Source organism: Pelobates fuscus, chromosome 2 (genome assembly GCF_036172605.1).
Source record: "Pelobates fuscus isolate aPelFus1 chromosome 2, aPelFus1.pri, whole genome shotgun sequence".
Taxonomy (NCBI): Eukaryota; Metazoa; Chordata; class Amphibia; order Anura; family Pelobatidae; genus Pelobates; species Pelobates fuscus.
The window spans coordinates 64157465-64182276 of NC_086318.1; the positions used below are offsets into that span (position 1 = coordinate 64157465).

Genomic DNA, 24812 nt, shown 5'->3' on the forward strand with positions numbered 1-24812 from the left:
AGTTAGGAAAAAAGACTGTAATTTGTTACACGTGAGTTTACAGAGGAGGAGGTTCTATTTCAGCTGTCTAAAGTATAGAAAAATAATATGATGGGGCCTGATGGGATACACCAAACTTATTAAGAGAACATAGTGGCGTACTAGCAAAATCGTTAACAGATTTATTGAACCAATCACTGTTAACACGTGTAGTCCAGAAGATTGAAAATTAGCCAATGTTGTGAAAGGTAGTAGGGAGGAGTCTAGCAACTATAGGCCAGTAAGCCTCACTTCAGTAGTGGGGAAAGTAATGGAAACCATGTTAAAGGATAGAATTGTTGAATATGTAAAATCACATGGATTTCAAGATCAGAGACAACATGGGTTTACTTCAGGGAGATCAAGCCAAACTAATCGTATAATTTTTTTTAATTATTATTGGGAAACTAAAATAATAGATCAGGGTGGTCCAGTAGACATTGTTTACCTTGATTTCAGTAAGACTTTTGACACTGTCAAAGTTTATCAATAAGATAGTCTATTAATAAACTGCAATCTTTGAGTTTAGATTCCAATATTGTTGAACGGGTTAGGCAGTGGATGAGTGACAAGCAACAGAGAGTTGTAGTCAATGCAGTATATTCGAAGCATAGTCTTGTTACCAGTGAGGTACCTAAGGGATCGGTACTTGGACCCATTCTCTTCAATATTTTTATTAGTGATATAAGGTCTTGATGGTAAGGTATGTATTTGTATTTTTGTATCATCTTTTTGCTGATGATACAAAAATTGGCAACATGGTTGATGTTCCAGGAGAGATAAGCCAAATGGCAAATGATTTAGGTAAAATAGAAAAATGGTCAGAGTTGTGGCAAGTAAAATTTAATGTGGATAAGTGCAAGATAATGCACCATGGGCATAAAAACCTAAGGATAGAGTATAGAATATTTGATAGAGTCGTAACCTCAACATCTGATGAAAGGGATTTAGGGGCAATTATTTCAGACTGAGTTAAAGCTAGGCAGAGAATGTAATAGAGCAGTGGGAAATGCTAGCAGAATGCAGTATTAGCAGTAGAAAGAGGGAAGTTTGCATACCATTGTACAGAACACTGGTGAGACCTCACTTGGAGTATTGTACGCAGTACTGGAGACCGTATCTCCAGAAGGATATTGACATTCTTGAAAGAGTTCAGAGAAGGGTTACTAAGCTGGCTCATGGATTGCAGGGTAAAACTTATCAGGAAAGGTTAAAGGATCTTAACAAGTATAGCTTGGAGGAAAGACGAGACAGGAGGGATACACATAAAGGGAATCAACTCAGTAAAGGAGAATAGTGTATTTATAAGAAGAAAACTTACCACAACAAGAGGACATAGTCCTTAGGGCATAGGTTTAAAAATGATATCAGGAAGTATTACTTTACTGAGAGGGTAGTGGATGCATGGAATAGCCTTTCAGCTAAAGTTGTAGGGATTAACACAGTGAGAGTGTTTAGGCATGGGCATAAGACTATCCTAGATATAAGATAAGGACAGGAACTAAAGAAAGTATTTAGAAAGTTGGGCAGTCTAGATGGGCTGAATGGTTCTTATCTGTCATCACAATCTATGTTTCTATGTTAATTTCTTAACTCTGAAGAGCCATATGGATATATCACGAAACAAACAACATGATAATGGCCAAAAAGATGAATTTGATTTGTGATTCATTGTTCCACTTGTGGAACCAAAAAAAAGATGACTGATAGTTAGCGGAAAAACAAAACCAAATAAATAAAATTAAATAAATATAAAATAATAAAGAAATGAACCAGGCATCAGCTACACCGGAGATAGGCAACCTTCATACTCAAGATGTTGTGGACTACATCCCCCACAATGCTCTTACACCCATAATGCTGGTAAACCATCATGGGAGGTGTAGTTCCAAACATCTGGAGTGCCAAAGGTTGCCTATGCCATAGCTAGACCAAATTCTTGATATATCCAAGCAAATGCTCAAATGTAACCAACACTGATTGAACACTGATTCTCTGACTTAGAATTATTTTACTGGTTTGTGATTTTTTAAAATTGTTTCATTTCTTGTAAGAGACAGATTATTTGATTTGCAATCTGCTTCAGTGTCACTGTTTGTGGTCACAAGTTGCAATAAGGTGTGTGGCGGTTTGCTGCTAAACTGAACCATGCCTGAAGTGAGTGTGGCAGGTCTTTATTTTAACACTTTGTATTGTAAAAAGTTTTCTAAAATGTGTTGGTGGTAGTTCTAATCTACTCAAATGCCATTAATGGTAAGGGTTTTGCCCTGGCTGGCCGAGTTTTAGTGTTATTTATTATTCGTTTTTTCGTTCTTTTTCAGTTTATTCGTTCTTTTTCAGTTTTGAATTGCTGGTTGTCTTGCATGTTTATGTGAACTAATGAAGCAATTAACTAGACACAGTAACTATCGATTGAAATAGATGAACACTTTATAAAATACCGTGTATCACTTTCTCCTGCCCTGAATTAGACTTGATCATTTGGTTTCAGCTCAGACTTGAGCAATCAGCTGTTCGGCCAATTTCCTATTTCTGTAGCACCATGCTGATGTAAAAACAAGCAAACAACAAGGTGATATCCAAAGATGTTTGGATATTTTGGGATTAAGGTTTCTACTGTGGTACCAAATAAAAGAGATGGCTGATGGAAAGAACATGATGGCTGACTAGTGACCAAGAGGAGCAGTAGAAAAAATTATATTTCTGTATATTTTGCAGTATATTGATTGGCCCCTCTATGGGTGCGTCACATCGAGGAGCATTGGACGATCTGAACAAAATGTCAATTTCAGGACATTCGGCCGAACCGAAAAATCTCGGCACAATTCTGAATCTTACATTTGAAGATGTTTAGCAATTTATTTAGCAATTTATTGAAACTACAGATGGCTTAGTTAGAAGTTAGACGTTCCATCATCCACACACAGTTGTGGCAAACAGTTTTAGGTTTGACTTCTTACCTGGGGTTCACCGGTCAACGTTCTTGCCACTACATTAGCTGAAGATGGCTGAAAGCTCCTGGTTAGGAGTTTCTTCTAGCTCTTCTGCAGTACAGTGCTAGCTCATGGCTGATAGTCATCTGATTGCTCTCAGCCAATGAGCAAAGTCTTTCCCTGCTGGACAAAGCTCAGATAGAGAGCTGCTAGCACTGTAGCTGATGTATTAAGGCAGAGAAGCATTTTAAAGTAGTTTAATCTTGAGAGTGTAAACGTTCACAATATGTTATAGTAAAATGATATACAATATACATGAATTATAAAATGCTAGGCAAAATCAAAATACAAAATGACTGATTGTGAAACCCTTGTAATCAGTGTGATTCATTCTCTCAAATAGCCACCAATAAATTACCTGGTGTAGAACATACTCAAGCTATAGTCACAAAATGTTATTCACTGTAGAGCTGGTAACTCCATGCAGTTATATATTCTATGCAATTTCACTATAGATCTGAACAAGAGACAAACGTTAGCCATGCTTCCCATCAAGGTGTTTTACAAGTAGCGATATTTTTAGTATTTATTTTAACATTATTATTCTGCCTTTGCTATATCAGCAATGTATTTAAGCACAGGGATTGTCAATGTTTCGAATAAACCACATGACTTCTGGTTCTTTTTGTGTTTTTATTATTCTTTATTTAAGAAAGCATCAAAGGTAAGATGAGGAGAAAAAAAAGTAGCAGTGAGCAAATGTTCTGTTCAGATAGCTTGACAGTTATTTGAAACCTTGGATGCATGGCTAGCACAGTTAGGACAAAATGTTTGTTTTGTGTGTATGTTGCTTTTCAAGTATGCCTTAAACATGTAAATATGCTTGTTCTCATTTTTTTTTTTAACCTTTGCTGAAATTAGTGAGCAGTGGAGGAGATTTTTTTTTCCCGAGTCCAGTCTGTATACAATCTCTGTATAAATAAAGAAGTTTTATGGCTAAGACATAAGGAAAGGCCAGAAACCTACCCATTTTCCTCTGACTGTTGAGAGTGGTAGTCTCTACCAGCTGAGGGACAGATTAGAGTGTGAATTACAAGATTAACTTTTTTTTTTACAAGGGCAAATGGCAAGGTAGCAGAGCAGGGCACTAGTGTTGGCAACTACCTATCTCTGCAGAATAAATTTGGCGCCAACTCCCATCACCCTTAACCCGGCAAGTGTAATTGTTGCAGTTTTTATAAACTGCAATAATTACCTTGCAGGGCTAATTCATCCTCTAGTGGCTGTCTACCAGACAGCCACTAGAGGAATTTCCGGGTTCTTAAAACACGAAAAGTATTTTAAATGACGGTAGAAGTCCTCATGCTATGCATGATGACCTACAGCGTCGCCGGAATCCCCATAGGAAAGAATTGAATAATGCTTTCCTATGGGGAGGTCTAATGCGCCTGCGGCCATTGCCACGCATGCGCATTAGGTCTCCCCCGCCGGCTGACTGGCGGGGGAGGAGTGTGGGCAGAGCCTGACCCAGCACTGAGGGACATTGGCGCTGGATTTAGGTAAGTCACTGAAGGGGATTTAACTGCAGGATTCTGCAGTGCCAGGAAAACAGATTTGTTTTCCTGGCACTGGAGAGTCCCCTTAAATATTTTGGGGCTATTATTAAACAATATTAATAAGAAAAAGTTGAATGTCTCCCTATTTTTCTTCTCTCCTGAATATTGAAATTGTGAGGAATCTCGTTAAACGTAGTTAAAGGACTGTTCCAATTACTATAACCACTGCAGAGCACTATAGGCAGAGCTTCCGCCATCAAGTTTTGTTAAATCCCATATCCTTTACTAGCTTTTGGGAAACATGCATCTTCTCATTCATTATGAGATTTACTCAAGCAATTCTCCAGAAGCCTTTGTGATTACTCTCCCACATGTGCAAGATTACAGCAGATAGGCTGGCTCCTTGCAGATGAAAAAAGAAAAACGGTGGTGCGCATAATAGAGAGCTTCTGGTCAGTATAACAATCATTTGGTTCTCCTTCTCGATGCCACACACTAAGCAGGGTTGCTGCTTTCAGGGATCTTTGTGAAATATGTAAAGACCCTCAAAGGTGAAAGAACCACTTTAACAATAATAAAAATATAATGCATTTACATAACTATGTATGGAAGGAAGGTCAAATACCAATGGGATTAACATTTTCATATTTCTGCAATTCATCTAACAATTCATCTAACAAACAGGAGAAGTTTTAATATATATTTTAATTCATGCAGTCTACGAGAAAGCTATGTAATTCTGATTTTCCAATAAATGGAATTACCAAAGAGACACAGCACACTTTGCATATAGTATCCGCTGCAATATTATGAGGAAGAGGATCCTTTTGTTATTTTTATTAAGATTTTTTTTGTCTGCTGTCAGTTCTAATTAATGGAAGTGTATGCACAGCCAGCATCACCCAAAGGGTGATTTCAATCATGTAGCGTTGTGTTTAACAAGTGTGGAAACATTGCTGTCTTTTATGTTGATGTTAATGTAGCCTGCTGCATCCATGTGTAGCAACAACATTACTAATAGTTCTTAAGCAAAGACAAAGACGAAAAGAACAATGACAAAAGCATCTCCTACACAAAGGTAGGTGGTTGCTTGGGCTCAGTTACCTAGACTTTTACCATCTCATTCATGTAGAATTCATTCTCTCCCATTTTAGCCATTACTCTTTCTCAAGACAGCAGCGATCTTGTACCTAGTTTTGCACATATCTACATTGATGTCCTTATGGGCATGGTGACTGAGCATTATGGTTTGATGTTATAAGTCAGTACTGGCAAATTTACTGGCACTTTTCAAATATAATATTAAGAGTATCTCTCCATTTATTTCTTAGGGCACACGAAGACCACAACAAAGTAGATCAGTGCTAAAAGAAACACAAACCAATTGTTTCTTTTAGCACAAAATAATTATCTTAGTAAGATTCTAACAATTGAATTTGTGATGGTGCGATTATATTACCAACTTTACTGAATCATCATGCATCCCATATTTCTGGGATCCACAAATGAGATATTGTTGTGAATGACCACCAATTGTGCCATGGCAAACAGGAGCCTGTTATGGGTCATATAATCTCACAAGAGGCAGGTCAGTCATACCTGCACTAGTTGTTAGGTTCCAGCTATAGTGTGCCAGATCAGCAGTTTAGACTTTGCCTTACCCCAGAAGGGAGGTTTTTTTTCTATTAAACCTGCACTACCATGTGATTTGCCAAAAACTAATCTCATAAATCTGTTCTTTTTGTATTCTGGAATGTAATGGTTCTCTGCATATATATAGCACATTATTTAATGGAAATAAAATTAAAATACTTTGTTAATTCTTCTTCAAAGTAGTATATGAGTGCTGCACCCATTTGTACTAATCTGTTACCCATAACGTTTTATCACAGTTATACGTGGATGTTGCATGTCATGTCCACCTACATATTTTTCATGCCAAGTATAGAGCTTCTATTTGAATGTGCCCTTATTGTCCCCCTTATTGAACCTCATGCCGCTGCCTGGAAGTCACCCAAAAAATTGTTTTAGTACACTTGTTTCGCTGTATACTTACTTTTTATAATCTTTTTTTCAGAGTTGCTGTAGCTCTCCATCTCTGCACTACAGATGTTCAACATCATTTGTCTTATCCTGGAGATGGCACACATGGTCACATACTTCTCCACCCACTGGATTTCTGCTGCTCTTGCCATAATTCTTGCATGACCACAACATGACAGCGATTTTTAAAGCATTAGTAATGACACACACCAACTATGTAGTGTAGGTGAGCTTCACTTACATTAAGGTATATTTTGCAAACAAAAAATTTTGCAATAAACAAATTCTTTTTGCAAATGTACCTTTTGTGTATTCACAATTTGGGTAGTGAAGGAGTTATATAGTTGTGTAGGTTAAAAAAGACTGAAGTAATAAATGATGATAATAAAAATAACAATAATAATAATGTATATTTTATAGGAATTATAAACTCTCATCTAATGTTTCTGGTGCAATAGTAGTGGAGTGTCTAGGTTGGAAAAAGAAAGTTGAGAACTACAGGTCTATACCATATCTCTGTTTAGTGAATAGTTCCCTGTGAAAATTATTTCTTGAAAACTAAATACCCGTACGTACTTGAATCTAATGCGAACCTTTTTTGGAAAAAAAAGTTTCCAAAATTTGAATGCACATTAGATTTGTTGACGCATTACCTTCGGGGCAAAATTACAAATTTGGGGGGGAATTGCATTCCGGTGAATTAAATCTAATGAATTCAAAATAGAGGATTAAAACTGATGAATTCAACCACACGAATGCAAACACATGAATGTAAACTCACAAATTCAAAGTCACGAATTCAAACACACAAATTCAAACAGGTGAATTCACACAGGCAAATTAAACCTGGTGAATCCAAACAGGTGAATTTCATTCCAGCGACTTCACACAGGCAAATGTAGTTCCTGAAAGAGGGCTTAAGAAAGAATAGACTTGACATGTAACACTAAAATTGAAATACCATCATTTTCATTATATGCACTATGTTGTACGGTAGTATCTTATTGTATAAATGCGCATTACATTCGCCAGCAAAAAAAATTTTCAGCTCAGCTTCCAGGCTTCAAAAATTGAGGTGCACATTAGATTTGATGGCGCATGAGATTCGAATAAATACATTTATAGCTGTCTGTTCGTTATCAAAATAGTGCTCTCTCATAATCAACATTATAAAATTAATTTGTAACAATTAAATATTTTTAGAATTGAACATGTTTTTGATTCATTCATCAAAATATAGAATATAGAGAATATATCCATAATAGCAAAGCATTTTTTTTAGAGTCATGTTCCCTTGTGAGACCTTAATATCAAAGACCTGTCAGCTATGTTTTTTTAATCTAATAATACATTTCTATGTTGTTGTTGATGAAAAACCAACACTGCTTTACAGGCAGAAAACTCCATACTCTATTAATATTACATTTCTACCCTCCATTCAACAACCCTGAAGGTGGAGGAAGAGGTTAGGTCAGACCCTTACCCATCATTTAATGGGATGCAATAGACGTACTTAATAAATAAAAACATATTTAGTTAGTCATATAATGGTGTGAGAGAGAGCTCTATCAGTATGAGGGAGTCAATCTCACAAATCATGTGGAAAGTGAAAAATTGCTGTTGCCTTGAAAGGGTTAAGATGGGTACCCCTTAATTTACACTAGTCTCACTATGCATAGCATTTACACAAAAAAAATAAGTATTTTTCCAGCCAGTGAAAATGCAATAACATTTAGCAAAAAACAAATAAGATTGCAGTTTTGTGGATTCCTATTGAGCAATTTCACTCCAGTTTAAAAATAGAATTTTTAGAGTATCTTTGTCACAATGCCAAAATAATAATGTCAAGAGCTAAATAGTTGGCCTGTTTGTTATCAACAAGAAAAATAAATAAACTCTACAATGCATAAGGTGTCACGAACGCACCCTACTTCAAGAGCGTGCGTGACGTAGTTGTGGTGGTGAAAGGGTTAAAGTTCACTATTTGTCTGCACTACACCGGAAATAATGACAAAATCCCCCGTAACACCACCGACACCTAAGCATAAATAATATAAGTATTACTATTTTAATGCTGCCACCACCAAGACAATTTTTTTAAATGGTTTGCCCCAGGAAACCCTACCAAATAACACTTAGCACAATATCTAAGCAATTGCAAAACACTCATTAATTAGTCTCTTTAGGTAACGTGATTCTTTACCAGACAAAGGCAGAACTTAATAAAGGAATATTTTTTATGAGCAAAACATAGTCACAGGAGTCAATGGGAGCAAATATTGTTGCTACAACATAAGAGCTCATCCAGTTCGCACTACCAAGAGGCAAATTACAAATTAATATCCCAATGGTATCGCACTCCATCCCTACTACACAGGATCAACCCGGCGATACCAGACACCTGTTGGAGATGCGAGAAGTTAACTGGCACCCTTAAACACATCTGGTGGGACTACGACAGAATCAAACCATATTGGAAGGACGTTGAGGAGGAAATACAGAATGTACTGAGGGAACCCACAAGTCTGACAGCAGACCTAGCCTTGCTACACCACACGGAAGGAACATTCTCAGCATACAAAAGATCGATCCTTAGACACCTGCTAAACGCGGCGAAGGTGCTGATACCGCTACTATGGAAAATTACGCACCCACCGACAATTGGACAATAGAGAAGAAATACAAAAGCTGAATCCACAATAGCAAACCTACTAGGGCGACAGGAAAAACACACAGAGCAGGGCTGGGGGCCCGAGCTTGTCAGACGCAACACCACCGCGCCTGCGTCTGCCCGTCCTACCCGTAACTGCGGGGCGGGGGACCTGGTGGGGGCGGACCCTCACTGGGGGGTGGAGCTTCCCAGGGCTTGGACAAAGGCCAAATTAAAAATACAGAACCAAGGGTGGCAGGAGTACATGAGATGGCCGCCAAAGGTAGGGATGCCAGACACACCCACAACTCTCAAAAAGAGAGTACAGTGATTCTGTAAGATACAGAAACCAGAAACGGCAGACAGCACTACGCTACACAATTACATGCTCACACATGTTCAAACACAAGATCGCACACCCACATGGGAGCACGCTACAAAATTCATGAAGTACACACAGGACCACGTACCACACAGGTACATCCACACCTCCGACCAAAGGGTTCAGCACACAAATATGAAACTAAAGGCTCAACCAGACAAAGGATAAGACACCCAAGAAGCAGAGGCTTCGAACAGACGAGTGCCAAGGGAGGGGAAAAAATATGGAATACCCCTCAGCGGGGAACACATCAGACACCCACTCCAGCAGACATACGACAAAACACGGGTAACCGAGACGGCTATACTGGATACGATGGTGGGTGACTCACTAGCCAACACCACACACAACGAATCGCAAACTGAAAAGACACTAGACGGTACACTGACACGCCACAAATTCCCACAGGAATTCAGACATGAAGAAACCCACTAGGTTGAAAACGAACAAACCCCAACACACCACACACAAAGAGGAACTGTGGCACAAGAAGTAAAGGGGGGGGAGGAAGGACTAAGACATAAAGGTAAACCCTTGCGGGTACCAGGCTCCACACCAAGTCTCTGGAGAGATAACTAAACACAAGACAACCGACACACACCACTGGGCCGACCCCCTCCCACAATATACCTGAGGAGGCAAGCACTAACCAACACAAATAGTGGCCAAATACACGAACATGATACAAGGGAGACGTACCATCCCTCACAGGACCACCCCACATCCATAGAAGTCACCAAAAGAATAAAACACACTCTAAGGTGTGGGTGGTAAAACGGCTACATTGAATTGAAATGCTAACTAATACCCCACTAACAGGACACTAAGGGCCACAGAAACACAGCAGTACTGACACGATTTCCCTAACCAAATGTTGTGGAGACCTGCGCTTCTCGTTGTTCATAAATGCTGACCCCCTCCTTCCCTACTTCACATTCCTATACCATTTGCATTATCCCTTCAGTCATCTGACATTGCAACCAAGTGGCACAATTCATATATGCACTACATAAATTACATTAAATGGCAATATTCTATAGTGCAACAATGAATTATGCACATAAGGGATTAACGTGCAATATATGAATTCCATTGATCTCCTATAACAAGTCACAACTTTTAGAGATAAATGTGGGAGCAATTGTTTAAGAGATCTAATGCCCATCTAGAGGCAGAGAGGCATCAATATGCAAGCAATTCTATTAAAGGCATATATGTCACTTTGCAACAACTGTCTCATTCAAAAGAGCAAGTTTTTAATGAGACAGCTGCCTCACTCTGCAGGCTGAAGAAAGCCGTTAAATATGTTTTTTTTTTTTTCAGATTTAACCTGCTTCTGCTTTCTTCTGCTTTCCACACCCACTCCAGGGGAGGGTATTGATATAACCAATCAGTGTCCTAAACCTAGGAATGCTTGATAGGTAAATTAGGCATGCTTGGCAGAATCACATACATGAATTTAGAAGATTTCTTCTCATTGTAACATCATGACAAGGGGAGTAGTGAGAGAGAGTCTGATAAAGTGCATATCATAGCACAGTTTGTACGTTCAGGGCCAAGTCTGATCTGTGGGATCTCTGCACAGCAGGCTCAGATGCGGAGTTTCTCTCTCACTGCTGTGTTCTAGTAAAAATGAGGAGCTTACTGCTGCTGCCAGTGATGTCATGGTTGTGTCAATAGTGGACTGGACTAAAACTGGAATGGATGGATTAGTGAGCTAATATAACAAGGGGAGGAGGAGAGGGGAAGAAATTGCCCTAGCTAAGAGGCATGCCCAACAATGCAATCTGATGAAGTTTAGAGAACGTTTATAAATGTTGATTACATACTTTTCAAATATTTCTTGCTTTATTTTTGCTTGTATATTTGTTTCCTTGTTGGTTTAAAACACTTTGTCAAGTGATGCATGTATCTTTAAGACACTGAATAGCATGGGTGATATACTACTTCTTTTTATATAAATAATTATATATTTTGAGTGAATTATCAAAATCAGAATCACATAGATATAAAATTCTGTTTTAATATTCATAACTTTTTGATAATGAGACACATTTCTTTTCAAATATATATATATATTTTTTTATCTTATCTCCAATGCTTCACAAATTCTAATGACTCGCCTAGCAGAACGTATAGATGAAAAGAGATTCTAACATAATTCCCATGTAGTGAATGATAGCGCACCTTTAATAGAGAGAGAAAAAATGGAGGTCTGTCATCACCCTCCAGCAAGAGAGAAGTCGTTAACAAGTATTAAAAGTTTGATTTGCTCATCGCAATGTATTCCAGCTAATTGTGTGTGTGAATAAAAATGAATAAAACAGACAAAAGCAATAAATAACCGATCTATTAATATATAATTAGCTCATTATTTGCTCATTTTTTATTATATTTTATAAAGCTGCTAATATTTTTATGAACATGGCAAATTCTGGTAACATAACAGTGTTTCACATCTGATCTCAGTTTCATAAACTCAGCAAAGAACCTGTGTCTTAACCATTTGAGAGTCAGGTAGCTGTGTAAAGGTTTCTGGCAGGTTCCAGAAACATTTAGATGCTGATTAGTAGGTTAAATACTTGAAGCTATTAGGGGGTCTGCACATTTATCTTTGTGTTTTTATTAACTAAACAGTGAACTAGGATCAGCTAATTGACATATTTGCTTCATTGAGACCAAAATAGCAGAGCACATAATATAGCTGAATTAGAGATTTTTTTTCTGTTCAACTATAATGCCCTCAATTTTAGAATATTTAAAATGTACCACAATTCACCATTATAGAATCTTATTTATATCAAGGCAATTTGAGAACAATAGGAGCCTTCAATATGGATGAAATTATATTACATTTTTATATTTTTACTTATATGGAAATGAAGAAAAAAAGCTCTCGGTTCATCTATGTTATAAATTAAGTGTGATTAGTGTAATATAAGTTAGTTAAAAGACGACTGCAGACCCATAAAGCACTTCTTTTCTAAACTAAAGTTTATTTTCCCCCATCCCTGTTAGTTTTTTTTCCCCCTCCCTGTTAGTTTCTTTCCCCCCCTCCCTGTTAGTTTCTTCCCCCTCTCCCTGTTATTTTTCCCCCTCTCCCTGTTAGTTTATTTCCCCCACCTCCCTGTTAGTTTCTTTCCCCCCACCTCCCTGTTAGTTTCTTTCCCCCACCTCCTGGTTAGTTTGTTCCCCTCCCTCCCTGTTTCTTTCTTCCCCTCCCTCCCTCCCTGTTTCTTTCTTCCCCCTCCCTCCCTGTTTCTTTCTTCCCCCTCCCTCCCTCCCTGTTTCTTTCTTCCCCCTCCCTCCCTCCCTGTTTCTTTCTTCCCCCTCCCTCCCTCCCTCCCTGTTTCTTTCTTCCCCCTCCCTCCCTGTTTCTTTCTTCCCCCTCCCTCCCTGTTTCTTTCTTCCCCCTCCCTCCCTGTTTCTTTCTTGCCCCTCCCTCCCTGTTTCTTTCTTCCCCCTCCCTCCCTGTTTCTTTCTTCCCCCTCCCTCCCTCCCTGTTTCTTTCTTCCCCCTCCCTCCCTGTTTCTTTCTTCCCCTCCCTCCCTGTTTCTTTCTTCCCCCTCCCTCCCTGTTTCTTTCTTCCCCCTCCCTCCCTCCCTGTTTCTTTCTTCCCCGTCCCTCCCTCCCTGTTTCTTTATTCCCCCTCCCTCCCTGTTTCTTTCTTGCCCCTCCCTCCCTGTTTCTTTCTCCCCCCTCCCTCCCTCCCTGTTTCTTTCTTCCCCCTCCCTCCCTGTTTCTTTCTTCCCCCTCCCTCCCTCCCTGTTTCTTTCTTCCCCCTCCCTCCCTCCCTCCCTGTTTCTTTCTTCCCCCTCCATCCCTCCCTGTTTCTTTCTTCCCCCTCCCTCACTCCCTGTTTCTTTCTTCCCCCTCCCTCCCTGTTTCTTTCTTCCCTCTCCCTCCATGTTTCTTTCTTCCCCCTCCCTCCCTCCCTGTTTCTTTCTTCCCCCTCCCTCCCTTCCTCCCTGTTTCTTTCTTCACCCTCCCTCCCTCCCTCCCTGTTTCTTTCTTCACCCTCCCTCCCTCCCTCCCTGTTTCTTTCTTCACCCCCCCTCCCTCCCTCCCTGTTTCTTTCTTCCCCCTCCCCTACCTGTGTTGTAGCGTGGCCGAACTCTGTATGGTCCGCGGGTACAGGGAGCTTTTGTTTCCTGTACCCGGCCGAACTAACAGGAAGCACTTCATGTTAGTCCGGTCGGGTACAGGAAACAGATGCTCCCTGTACCGGCGGACCATACAGGGCCCGGCCACGCTACAGTGAGGGAGTGACAGGAGGGAGCGCTGAGCGCTTCCCTCCTGTCAGCCCCTCTCCTCATGCTGCGCCCGGGCGGTGCGCCCTCATGGACACACCAGCCCGGGCAAAGCTGCAGCCGCCTGAGGCTCTCTGCAGAGCGCTCGGGCGGCTGCAGCATTAGGGGGGCCGGGGCTCCTGGTGGGGCCCCTTCCCAAGGGGCGCCCTAGGCAGCTGCCTAGTCCGCCTAACAGGTAGCGCCGGCCCTGGGTGGAGTTAATCCTCAGAGGTAATCATTGCAGAGTTTCAGAAACTGCAATAATTACCACTGTAGGGTTAAGGGACATGGGACATTGTACACAGACCACTTCGATGATCTGAAGTGGTCTGGATGCCTATAGTCTCCCTTTAAAAAGGAACTTTAAAAAAAAAAAAGCTGATTTCTTGACTGTCAATTAAACCACCAGGAAAATTTCTTCCTGCTCCCATTAGCTCTCCTCTTAAGTGTGCCTGCCCTCCCACCCTCATATTTAATTTTCAGATCTCAGATCATACATGCAGGTGCACACACATACAATGTGAATTGTTTCTGAGGCTTCTCAATATTAAGCCTCTGATTAGTTATTTTCCCATAAAGAGACCGAAAATCATTTTTTTTTGTTAAAAAAAAAAAAAATGGAGGGCTTGCATAGGCTGCAGCTTTTGTAAGCTCTTTTGCAGTATAACCTCGATGAATACATACATGAAGAATTCTTGCATTTATTCATCGGGGGTATATATACTGAATAGGGATTTTTTGTTTCTTTCTACTTTTACATATAAAGTTGTCCTTTAAGAGTTATTCAGTAAGTATGTATAGCTATCTAACATTTGAGGCAGGGGTTCCAAATACAGAACAGGCAAAGTTCTTTGTTAGAGCAGAACTGACAAGATGTATAAAAAAAATGCCAGAGTTTAGAGCTTTGTACTTGTGAATCACAACTAATGAATACAGCAAACACGTTTAGAAATTGATAAACAAGTGCAGTAGAGAACAGAAGAGAAATGGCTAAGGATACATTTTTTAGTGGCAGCTCTTGTAATGGACTATCAAGTTGTGATCTTTGCATGAGTGAGAACGATGAATAGTGGGGGAGCTATAATCAAACTGGGAGATGAGTGAACTTTGGTAGCCCTCTTGTTTTACAATAGGTAAAATCCAAGCTATATTTTTTATCATGTAATTATTTTCAGATGGGCAGGCTATAAGATTTTAAAGATAGGTGAGAGCAGCAAACATGTAAGAAAACTTTGATATCACATTTGACCTGAAGAGAAGAGGAGGTCAAAGAACATACTGTGTTTTAGAATGAATATGTGGGTCATGTAGTGAGCACACATCTAGTTACAGACAAAGGAGAAATAATTACTGATATGTTGCAAAGGACGAGGAAATATATTGGGTGAGGAAAGGTTAACCAGACTGTCATTAGTATATACATGTAACTCAACTCCAAAGGAATGCATTATATTATCAAGATATTATAACATGATAACAGGCAGAGACCCAAACTATATTTTAGGGTAAATCTAATGAAAGAGTTATCAGGACGTCTGAGATAATTGACAAGTAGAGTGTGGAGCAGAATTGTTACAATTAGTACCAAGAATGAAAAGTGACATGGAACGAAATTTAGGAAGAGTAAGAACTATTGATGGACCACAGGTGGAAATGTAGCAAATAGGTCAAGATGTGTAAGGAGAAATAGTAAGCTTTTATATTTATTAGGGAAATGTTTATAAATAGTCAATTTGTTGGCGTATAGATGATAGTACTTCCTGCAAAGTGAGATCCAATGTGTGTACTACCTTTTTTGTCAATTCTGTTTCATTAAGAATTTTTTTTCAAATATATTTTAAGAAAGATATATTATGATAACTAAAATAACTTTTACAATGAAAAAGAAAATACCATATGTGTTATAAATAAAAAGAGTAAATATCAATGTATCCATTCCATGTGTAAATCAATTATGAAAGTATTGAACAGGCACATTGCAGTCCATTTTCATTGTGATGGCATACTGGGATGAATGAACTATGCAATTAAATTGCAATGTTATAATATAGAATTTCTTACCTCCTCCACTGTTAACAGCTTGCTAGACTTTGCAAGAGCTACCTGTAGGTGATTAAAGTTCAATGTACAGAGCAAGAGATAAAAAAAAACAACAACAACTTCTAAAGCAGGTTAACATCTGAATGAAAATAAAACATTTTTTTCATGCAGGTTGTGTCAGTCACAATCACGGAGGTGTAATCAAGGCTGCATAAATAGAAACAAAAGTGATATAACTCCTAAATGGCAGATAATTGTGCAGTGAGATTTCAGAGGAATGGCCTTTACATCCAAACTGCTAAAGCTAAAGTTGTTTTGGTGACTATAGTGTCCATTTAGATGTGATGCTAGCAATTAAGGGTGTCTTTACGGTGAGAATGAAAGTTGCATGTCCCGAAATTATTTTTTAATGGTGTAAAAAATTATGATTCTGTTAAAGGATAGAACAAGATTGTCAAATATCAAGAATAGGATGAAGTAAGCAGAAAAAAGGGGAATGGAAGTTTGGCAAGAGGAAATAAGCAGTGTAAAAACCTTAATTTCAATAACCTGGGAAAACAGCATACCAAAAGTATTGGGTGTAGGATGAATGAGTAAGGAAATGATGCAGAGATTTCTTGATTTACCAGTTTATTTCAGTAAAGAAGGTTTGCACCAGTGAGGTTTGCTTTGGGACTGAAGAGGTGGCAGGGTTAGATAGAGACCTGCAGTCTAGAGGACAGTAGGGTGGCAATAATATAGAAGGAAATTAGACTGATTGCATGGAAATAGATGGACTGCATGGATTAAAAGAAGGGGAAGTGTAGAAGAAGTTAGAGCATGTAGGTTGAATAGTGCATTATGGAAAACCGAATGGACCATGCCTCCGTATCATTGCTAGATCTTGAGCTAGGTGAAGGGTATCATAAGATATTAAAGAAAATGAAGCAATGTCACAACTGGAGAGGAAGATTCATATGAGTCAGAACTCTTATGGAACTAGAAATTATAAAGAATGTGTTTTTTCTTCTGCAGTTATAAGAATTAACTCAGAAAGGTCTACTGCGAAGTCTAAGAGTAGATAGAGTTTCATAAAATGTAAATGACAATGGAAACATTTCTAAAAGTAGATGGAGGCATGTAGATGAGTTGGGGAGACACAGAGCTGTCAACAGCAGCTAAAGAGAAAAAGAGAAATCCGGAAAAAAAAGGCTCAAGAGGGCTTGACATTGGATAAGAATAAGGAAAAATGTTGAGCGATGAAGCACAAACAACATTATTGTTGGTTTTAAGGGTACTGAAGATAGCAGCTGTTTAGTATGAATCTCTAAGTTTTAACACCCTGTGAGGTGAAATAGAATGAAACCAGGAGCTTGCCCCCTTTTGGTGGTCCATTTCTTACTTATCTTATTCACTGTTTACAGCACAACATATAGTGTAAGGGAATATAAGGGAGTGTTGTGAATGAACAATGTACATGTCTGCTGAAAAAGTAGGTGTCCTGGAATTCACTCCCAAGACTTTTTTATTTGTCAATCTTACCAAACTACATACTGGGTGCAGAACTTGGAAAGTGCTATGACTGTGGTGGTCTCCTTCATTAGCTGGGGTCCATATAATCTCAAAGGTTATTTAACATGTCACCTCTTTCATTCTGGGGTACATCTGGCTACCATTATTATTTAATTAATTATGTATTTGATTTTTTTGCTATTCGTACTCAAAAAGTCTGTAAGCTAAGTTTATTTTTTATTATATTTTATTATTTCAGTTCATTGAGTAAGAGATGGAAAAGAGAACATCACTGAATTTCCCCCAAAATCATTTAGGCAACCATAGAAACATACATTATAACATGTGACGGTAGATAAGAACCATTCGGCCCATCTAGCCAGCCCAATTTTCTAAATACTTTCATTAGTCCCTGGCCTTATCTTAAGTTTGGGATAGCCTAAATGCATGCATGCTTAAACTCCCTCACTGTGTTAACCTCTCCCAATTCTGCTTGAAGATTATTCCATGCGTCCACTACTCTCTAATAAGTAATACTTCCTGAAATAATTTTTAAACCTTTGCCCCTCTAATTTAAGACTATGTCCTCTTGTTGTGCTAGTTTTTTTTTCTTTTAAATATAGTCTCCTCGTTTACTGTGTTGACTCCCTTTATGTATTTAAATGTTTCTATCATATCCCCGTCTCGTCTTTCCTCCAAGCTATACATGTTAAGATCCTTTAACCTTTCCTTTGTAAGTTTTATTTTGTAATCCATGAACCAGTTTAGTAGCCCTTCTCTGAAGTCTCTCCAAAGTATCAATATCCTTCTGAAGATACGGTCTGCGTACAATACTCCAAGCAAGATTCATATTCAATCCTATACTTTGTAAGGAATTCTGACTTTTTTTTTTTTTTTTAATCAATGCTCATTTGCACCTGAATTAAATTTGACATTAGTGGGAGATATCAGACACTCTACACTCACTTCAGTAAATGTGATTTTTCTTTCATCAAACTCAGGTATTATTGTCACATTCTGAAGTTCGAAATCATTTTTGGAGATTATCAGACAAACTTGATCGTGAATAAGCCTCCCTAACTAATGAAATATAACAACACGATGGTGTAGATTTAAAAGTTTGGTTCTTCTTGATTGATCTACAGCTGCAAGTTTGGAGATTATTATGCATTTGTAGATAATACTTTCCTGAATGAAGCCAAGAATCGGAGATTAATAGGATCTAGTCCACAAATATGTTCAACAATAGCCGTATCATTCATAGCAAACTGATTTATTATCAAACTAATCCTTCCTCATGGGGCAAATGTATCATCTGTACGAGGAATGATATATATATATATCTTTTTCATAGAAGAAGTACTTACTATAAATTTCAAGACTATGTTGGCAAATACCTTAAAGGCATACCTCATTTTATTCGGATAATTTTATGTGTACCAGAAAAACAGTTAGCAAATATGTTGTTCAACAGATATATTAAAAACAAAATGATTACTCAATATTTGGTTGAAATGTCTAATTGAAGTTAGCAGCAGATAAGGTCTGTGTGTGTTGGAATCCATCCAACAAGCTCGCTAATCTATCTCTACACCATTGCACTCTGGGACAGTTTACAGAAGATTCCAAATGTGTCTTATGGCCAGATACTGGAACCAGACATGTGGTAAAGATATGATTTTTAATTAATCTGCTAATCTATACCATCACTAGCCATTCAGCTAGCATGTTATACAGATAAAAGTATAAGCAAAGAAAGAAATGTGACTCATATTTTGCTTTAAAGTGTCCCGGAGAGATAAACCCTGAATCTAGACTCGCAAGTGTGCTGACAACTTAACAATGTTAATTAGTTAAATGCAAAGTCTATATCAATTAATGGTAAACTGACTTGTACACGTTTTTGTGATATTGTATATCAGGGAGATGTAATTATGCAATTGAGATTATTAAATAGCATGATAATATTTACATGTATTCTAAAGGTCCACATAACAACAGTGTTAAACTATTGGTTTGCTTTTCACAAGTGTTACCTCCTAGAAGAAACTCTGATCACTATAATGTATTGTATTATATACTCTTTGTAAATATTGTAAGAAAACTTGCATGCGGCTACATTTGCTTCATTGATTATTGGCTACAATACTAACGCACTCTATTCAACTTCAGTTCAATTTGATCCCACCATCCTGATAATGAAAGGCAGTATGATACAACTGTCATAGTTTGCAATATTTTCCATTTTATTTATGCACTCACCACCAGGGTATATTTAGCCATAAAGTGACACTAGACAACAGCCTAGGGCCTAGGGGTTTGGCAGGGACCCCAAATCGATGAATTTGCTTGGCCCCATTAACCATCCCCATGTTAAGATACCAAGCCCCATGAGATTGAAATTCTTCTCTACTCACCAAGTCCAAGATGGGTCACACAAGAAACATAGACATGTTACCCCTCTGGCCCTTATAGGTTTAGCATTTGACTGTGAGCATCACATATTTGCATTCTGACAGTTGAAAATAAAAGTGTGGTATTAATGTTTGTGTAACTGTAGGAAGCATTGTGCATATCTTATAGGAATAAAATAAGTAAATAAAATGTTCAGCCCAGTGCTTCAAGTTAAACTGTCCTTGCTTTTAAAATACCAAGATTACAAAAAATTAGAACAGGAAGCAATAAACATGTCACATAATGTCACATGTATCTATTTTGAACATGAAAAATGTTTCGGAAACATGAATAAAAGAAATTGTCAACTGCTCAATGTCCACACTGTATCAGACATTATATACATGTATGTGCATAAATAAACCTTGTGATAAGATAAAGTGTATAGCTCTTTATGGGATTTTGAACATGCCAATATTTAGCCAGCTACAGATAAAGAGCACAATAATTCAATGTATGTACATGTTTACTATGAATCTTTATTTTAAGCATATTAGGTAACTAGAAGAAAGTTGAGTTAATTACTACAAGAATCTTCCAGCATTTAACTGGTTAAAAGACCATGACTGTCAGTGCTGTGTTAGTAGAATGTATAAATAGCAAATGGGGCATACTAACACATTTAGTTATTAGAGGAAGACTAAACTGAACTAAAAACACACACATGGACTAATGTGTTAGTTTTCAGGTGAAGGTAGGACATCACAAATCCCCTATTACCTTTTAACCTATCTAAAGATAGGCATGATTTTTTTTATACAATGCAAATGTTGGTAATTATCTATTTACAGGTTAGATACTGTAAATAAAGGGCTATTATGCGTTTCTCTCACTTCACAGGTTACATTACAGAGGAGGGGCTAGAGTAAGTGCAGTAGCTGTATGATGTATGCATATGATGTATATGTATACATATTGCTAGAATGCTTTTTAACACTTTGCAGTCTAGATTACATCATAGAGGAAGCACAGTAGGCACATACAGAATGCAAACATAGCATAGTAGGTCTCTGTCACTTAGAGCTTACAATCAATTCTACGGTACTCTCCTCTTTTCACATGCATGCTTTAACATGAAATGAGTTAATATTAATATTGTATTTTACCACATTTTTTATTTCTCAAAGGTAAACACGTGTACCAAAATCTTTATTCACATAGATAAGCCAGCACTTAAAAAGGCAACAGCCTTTAGTTTAATTGTGGACAGTCACCAGTAATCATATTTAAATAATGATTCTGGTAAGCAAGTATTTAGCCTGCCAGTTTTATCAATTCACAGAATGAGTGTGACAACCTTGTATCTTTCTTGGAGACAGGTTAATTAGATGCTCTAACTAGCAGAGTGCATGACAAGTGTATAAGTAAACATAATATGTACTCTCTAAAATTTTCATAAAAAATAATTTGCTCCTAAAAATGTTAATTGGGAATTAGTATCACAACCTTTTTGAAACCCGAACTTTTCCAGTTAAGACCCTGCTGTACAATATCCGGATTATACAGCACAGCACCACTCATAATATGGTTTTATTAACCCACCGAGTGCCACAGTAATTGCAGTTTTGCAAGTCACAATTACCAACATATTCTAGAGAGCTGTACAATAAGCGGTTTATTCTTATGGATTTTAAAGATTTTCATCTTAAGTTGATTGTTTATATTGAAATGTGTTTGTGTTTTCAAGGCAATGGCTTCAATCACATTTTTTTTTTTTAAAGTCATTCACAATCAAATAACAACAAATAAAAATACAAATATATATGCAAGTGTACCAAAAATGTATCAGCAAAACTGTTTGAAAAAGCCCAATGATTAAAGTACATATTCTGCATGAGACGTACATTCCGTTGGTTAGAGATGGTGTAGCACTGTCAAACACACCGTACTCTACATATAATTAATAAAACAGAATGAAGTGTACTTACCCAAGTTGGGACAAGAAGGCTGACCGGCCGCTCTAGATGGGTTGGAGGCTGCTTCCCTGCAGCATTCATTTCCCATGCAGATGAATTCTTCTCTGAAACGAGAACTCAGGCTTGTTTCATTCATTTATTCAAAAATGCCAAGAGCTTGTAGGCAACAGTCAGTGTTACGTAAGTTATAAGAATACAGACACCTTTTTGTCTAAGCTACCATAACTAATCCATAACAGGGCAGCAGTATGCAAGAGGCTGCCGGTAGCCGTACCATCAGCAGGGGCTCTCTAAAGCATTATCACATCCACAGAGTTTCCCATTGCTTTTCTCTCTCCCCCCTCCCTCCCTGTACAGCTCAGCCTCTTTCTTACAGGCTAATGCTCTCTGTCATTTGGTAACTTGCTTCTCCACCTGCTGGCACACATACACTTTCTTTTACTATTTTATTCACTTATTTCAGAGTGATTGGGGGTGATATCCGTTTTCTCTGATGTTTTAGATATTCTATGGTACCTTTTGTTTATTTGTTACACTGGCTGTATAAAGGTTAATATGTTGATAATTCTCAATGTACGTTTCCCTGCTACAGAAAACTGGAACACAGCATCATGCAATGGTTGCTATGGATCAGTTATAAAAATGAACTTATTGAAATTTCTTTGGAATATTCATTGTGTTTACGTGAAAATGCAATAAAATGTACTGTGGCAGCATTTATTTTCCGTGAACAAAATTCTAATTTAATTCTACAAGCTTTAATTTATCTCTCTTGTTAAATGCTTACTCATCTATATCTTGGGTTGCAAAACCACTTACCTACGTCTTCCGGTTTCAAGTCCATCATCAACAGAGAAAATCCATCATTTTTTCAGGGTCTCTCCAGCATGAAAGCCCCTTTGCTTAGCCAGGACTAGTATACCTCCCTGTGAGCTTTTGCAGACTTTTGCTTATATCACACAACTGAGCAGAGTGGGAGTTTTAGACCACTCTAGCAGGGTGCTTTAGTTTCGTGTCAGAAGGCTATATGAACCAAAATAAATAATGATGTGTATCCCCACCCTGTCCATACAGCAGGATGATCTGAAGACTAACACTCCCACAAGGCTCAGCTGCACTTCCAGACACAGACAAGGAAGAGGAGAGCAAATGTTAAATGAGATGTGAATAGATACACAAATGGGAAGTGGAAGGTATGCAGAGAGGAATACAAGTGTGGGGGGAGGGGGGGTTGAATAAGGGGGGCACATGGAGGGGAAAGGATGAATGTAGGGATGAATGCAATAGAGAAACATAGGGAAAGGGATAGAATCAAGGGAAGAGGGTATAGGGAGAAGGACATAAGAGGTGGGTGTTAAATCCGGGGAGAGGAGCACAAGTAGTGGATGGGGGATGTGCTTCCTGGCTCAAATACAGTCTTGCATTTATATATATATATATATATATATATATATATATATATATATATATATATATATATATATATATATAAATATATATATATATATATATATATAAAATTAAATTCATGCATGCTAACCATCTGCACTAATACACCCCTGCATTCATACACTAGCACTCAACATAAATGGACTTCCACATTTGTATGCACTACAAAACATTTTAAAAAATTCACTACATGAACATATACACACACGTAATTTCTTTTTAATCAAATGCATCTCTAAATTCACATCTACACACAAGACTTAGCTTAGGGTGAAGCCATTATTGCATGAATGGCACACTTTTATAACTGGGTCCTCAACAGGAGGTCCCCAGGAGAACAATACATAATGCAACACACTTGGTGCCTAGATGTCCGTACTTGACCAGTTAATCTAATTAGCGACCAGATACCATGGCGCCGACTAACAAATTCAACTAAAAAAATTAGTTCCCATGCCCACATCCCCAAACAAATGTCATCCCCGTAAAGTTCTCTTCAGAGCAAACACTTTGTTCATAAAGCCCTGGATGGAAGGACTGTCATGACCAGGTCAAAACTTTACTTCCAGCTAACTCGGGCCAGCCAACATCCTCCGATCTGATGCATGGCTCTATAGCATTGAGTGGGAAATAAATGGAGTTTCTTTGATAACATGGAGCTCAAGTCTTGGGTACCATTGGATGCCCCACATCTCCTCTATCACCCCTCCAAAGAGCTGGGGGTCATTTTCAAAATCAGTGCCAAAGGTCAGAAGCCAGGAAATCCAAAAACAGAAACTGGAAAGCAAAGGGTCAATGGTTGGAGAATAAATTGTTTATTCAGAATCAAAGCCAAAGGACAGAAGCTGGAAAATCCACAAACAGGAACTGGAATAACAGAAACTGGGAAGAAATATAGCTGAAATTCGCTCAGCCCTGCGCCGAAGATCAGGGCCGGTGCTTGGATTTTTAGGTACATAGGCGAAGATGCATTTTTCCGCCCCCCCCCAAAAAAAAATCTTAACATATGTGCCTCTTAACCAGCCCCTCTCCCCTCCCCTCCCATTAGTGGTCCCTTCCCTGTCCCTTAGTGTTCTTCTCCCCTCCCCCCTCTTTTCCCTGTCTCTTGGTGTTTCTCTCCCATTCCCTCCCTGTCCCTTGGTGCACCCCACACCCTTTAGTGGTTACACTCCCCTTCCTGGTGTGCCTCCTACCTCTATTGTTGCATTGCCTAGCAGAGCAGATCCCCTAAAGGAGCTTCAGTTTTCTGTACCCGGCCGAACTGACAGGGAGTGCTCTATCTGTGAGCACCTCCTGTCAGTCTGGCCAGGTACAGGAAACAGAAGCTCCTGTACCGCGCTCCACTCCGCTACACTCTGTACACACTGACAGTCACACACTCAATGACAAACACACAGACGTCACTGACAGACACAGACTCATTGACACTCATTAAAAAAACCAAAAATAAAGTGCGCTGTGCCTTTAAGACCAATATTAGTGAATAATTCACACAAATATTAATTAACAATAATAATAACAATATTAATAATCTGATGCTAATCTAGCCGATCTGATGAAGCCGAGCACGTCGGCGAAACGCGTCATCACG

General features: G+C 38.5%; 1 protein-coding gene across 1 annotated transcript in view; it reads right to left on the bottom strand.

Annotated features, from left to right (window-relative positions):
• Positions 1-22044, bottom strand: part of SNTG2 (syntrophin gamma 2) — a 539246-nt gene extending 517202 nt beyond the window's left edge. Inside the window, exon 1 of the mRNA XM_063442215.1 lies at positions 21785-22044. Within this exon, the coding sequence (XP_063298285.1) occupies positions 21785-21853 (69 nt within the window). The 5' untranslated portion in view covers positions 21854-22044. The remainder of the gene's footprint in view (positions 1-21784) is intronic.
• Positions 22045-24812: the final 2768 nt, after the last annotated feature.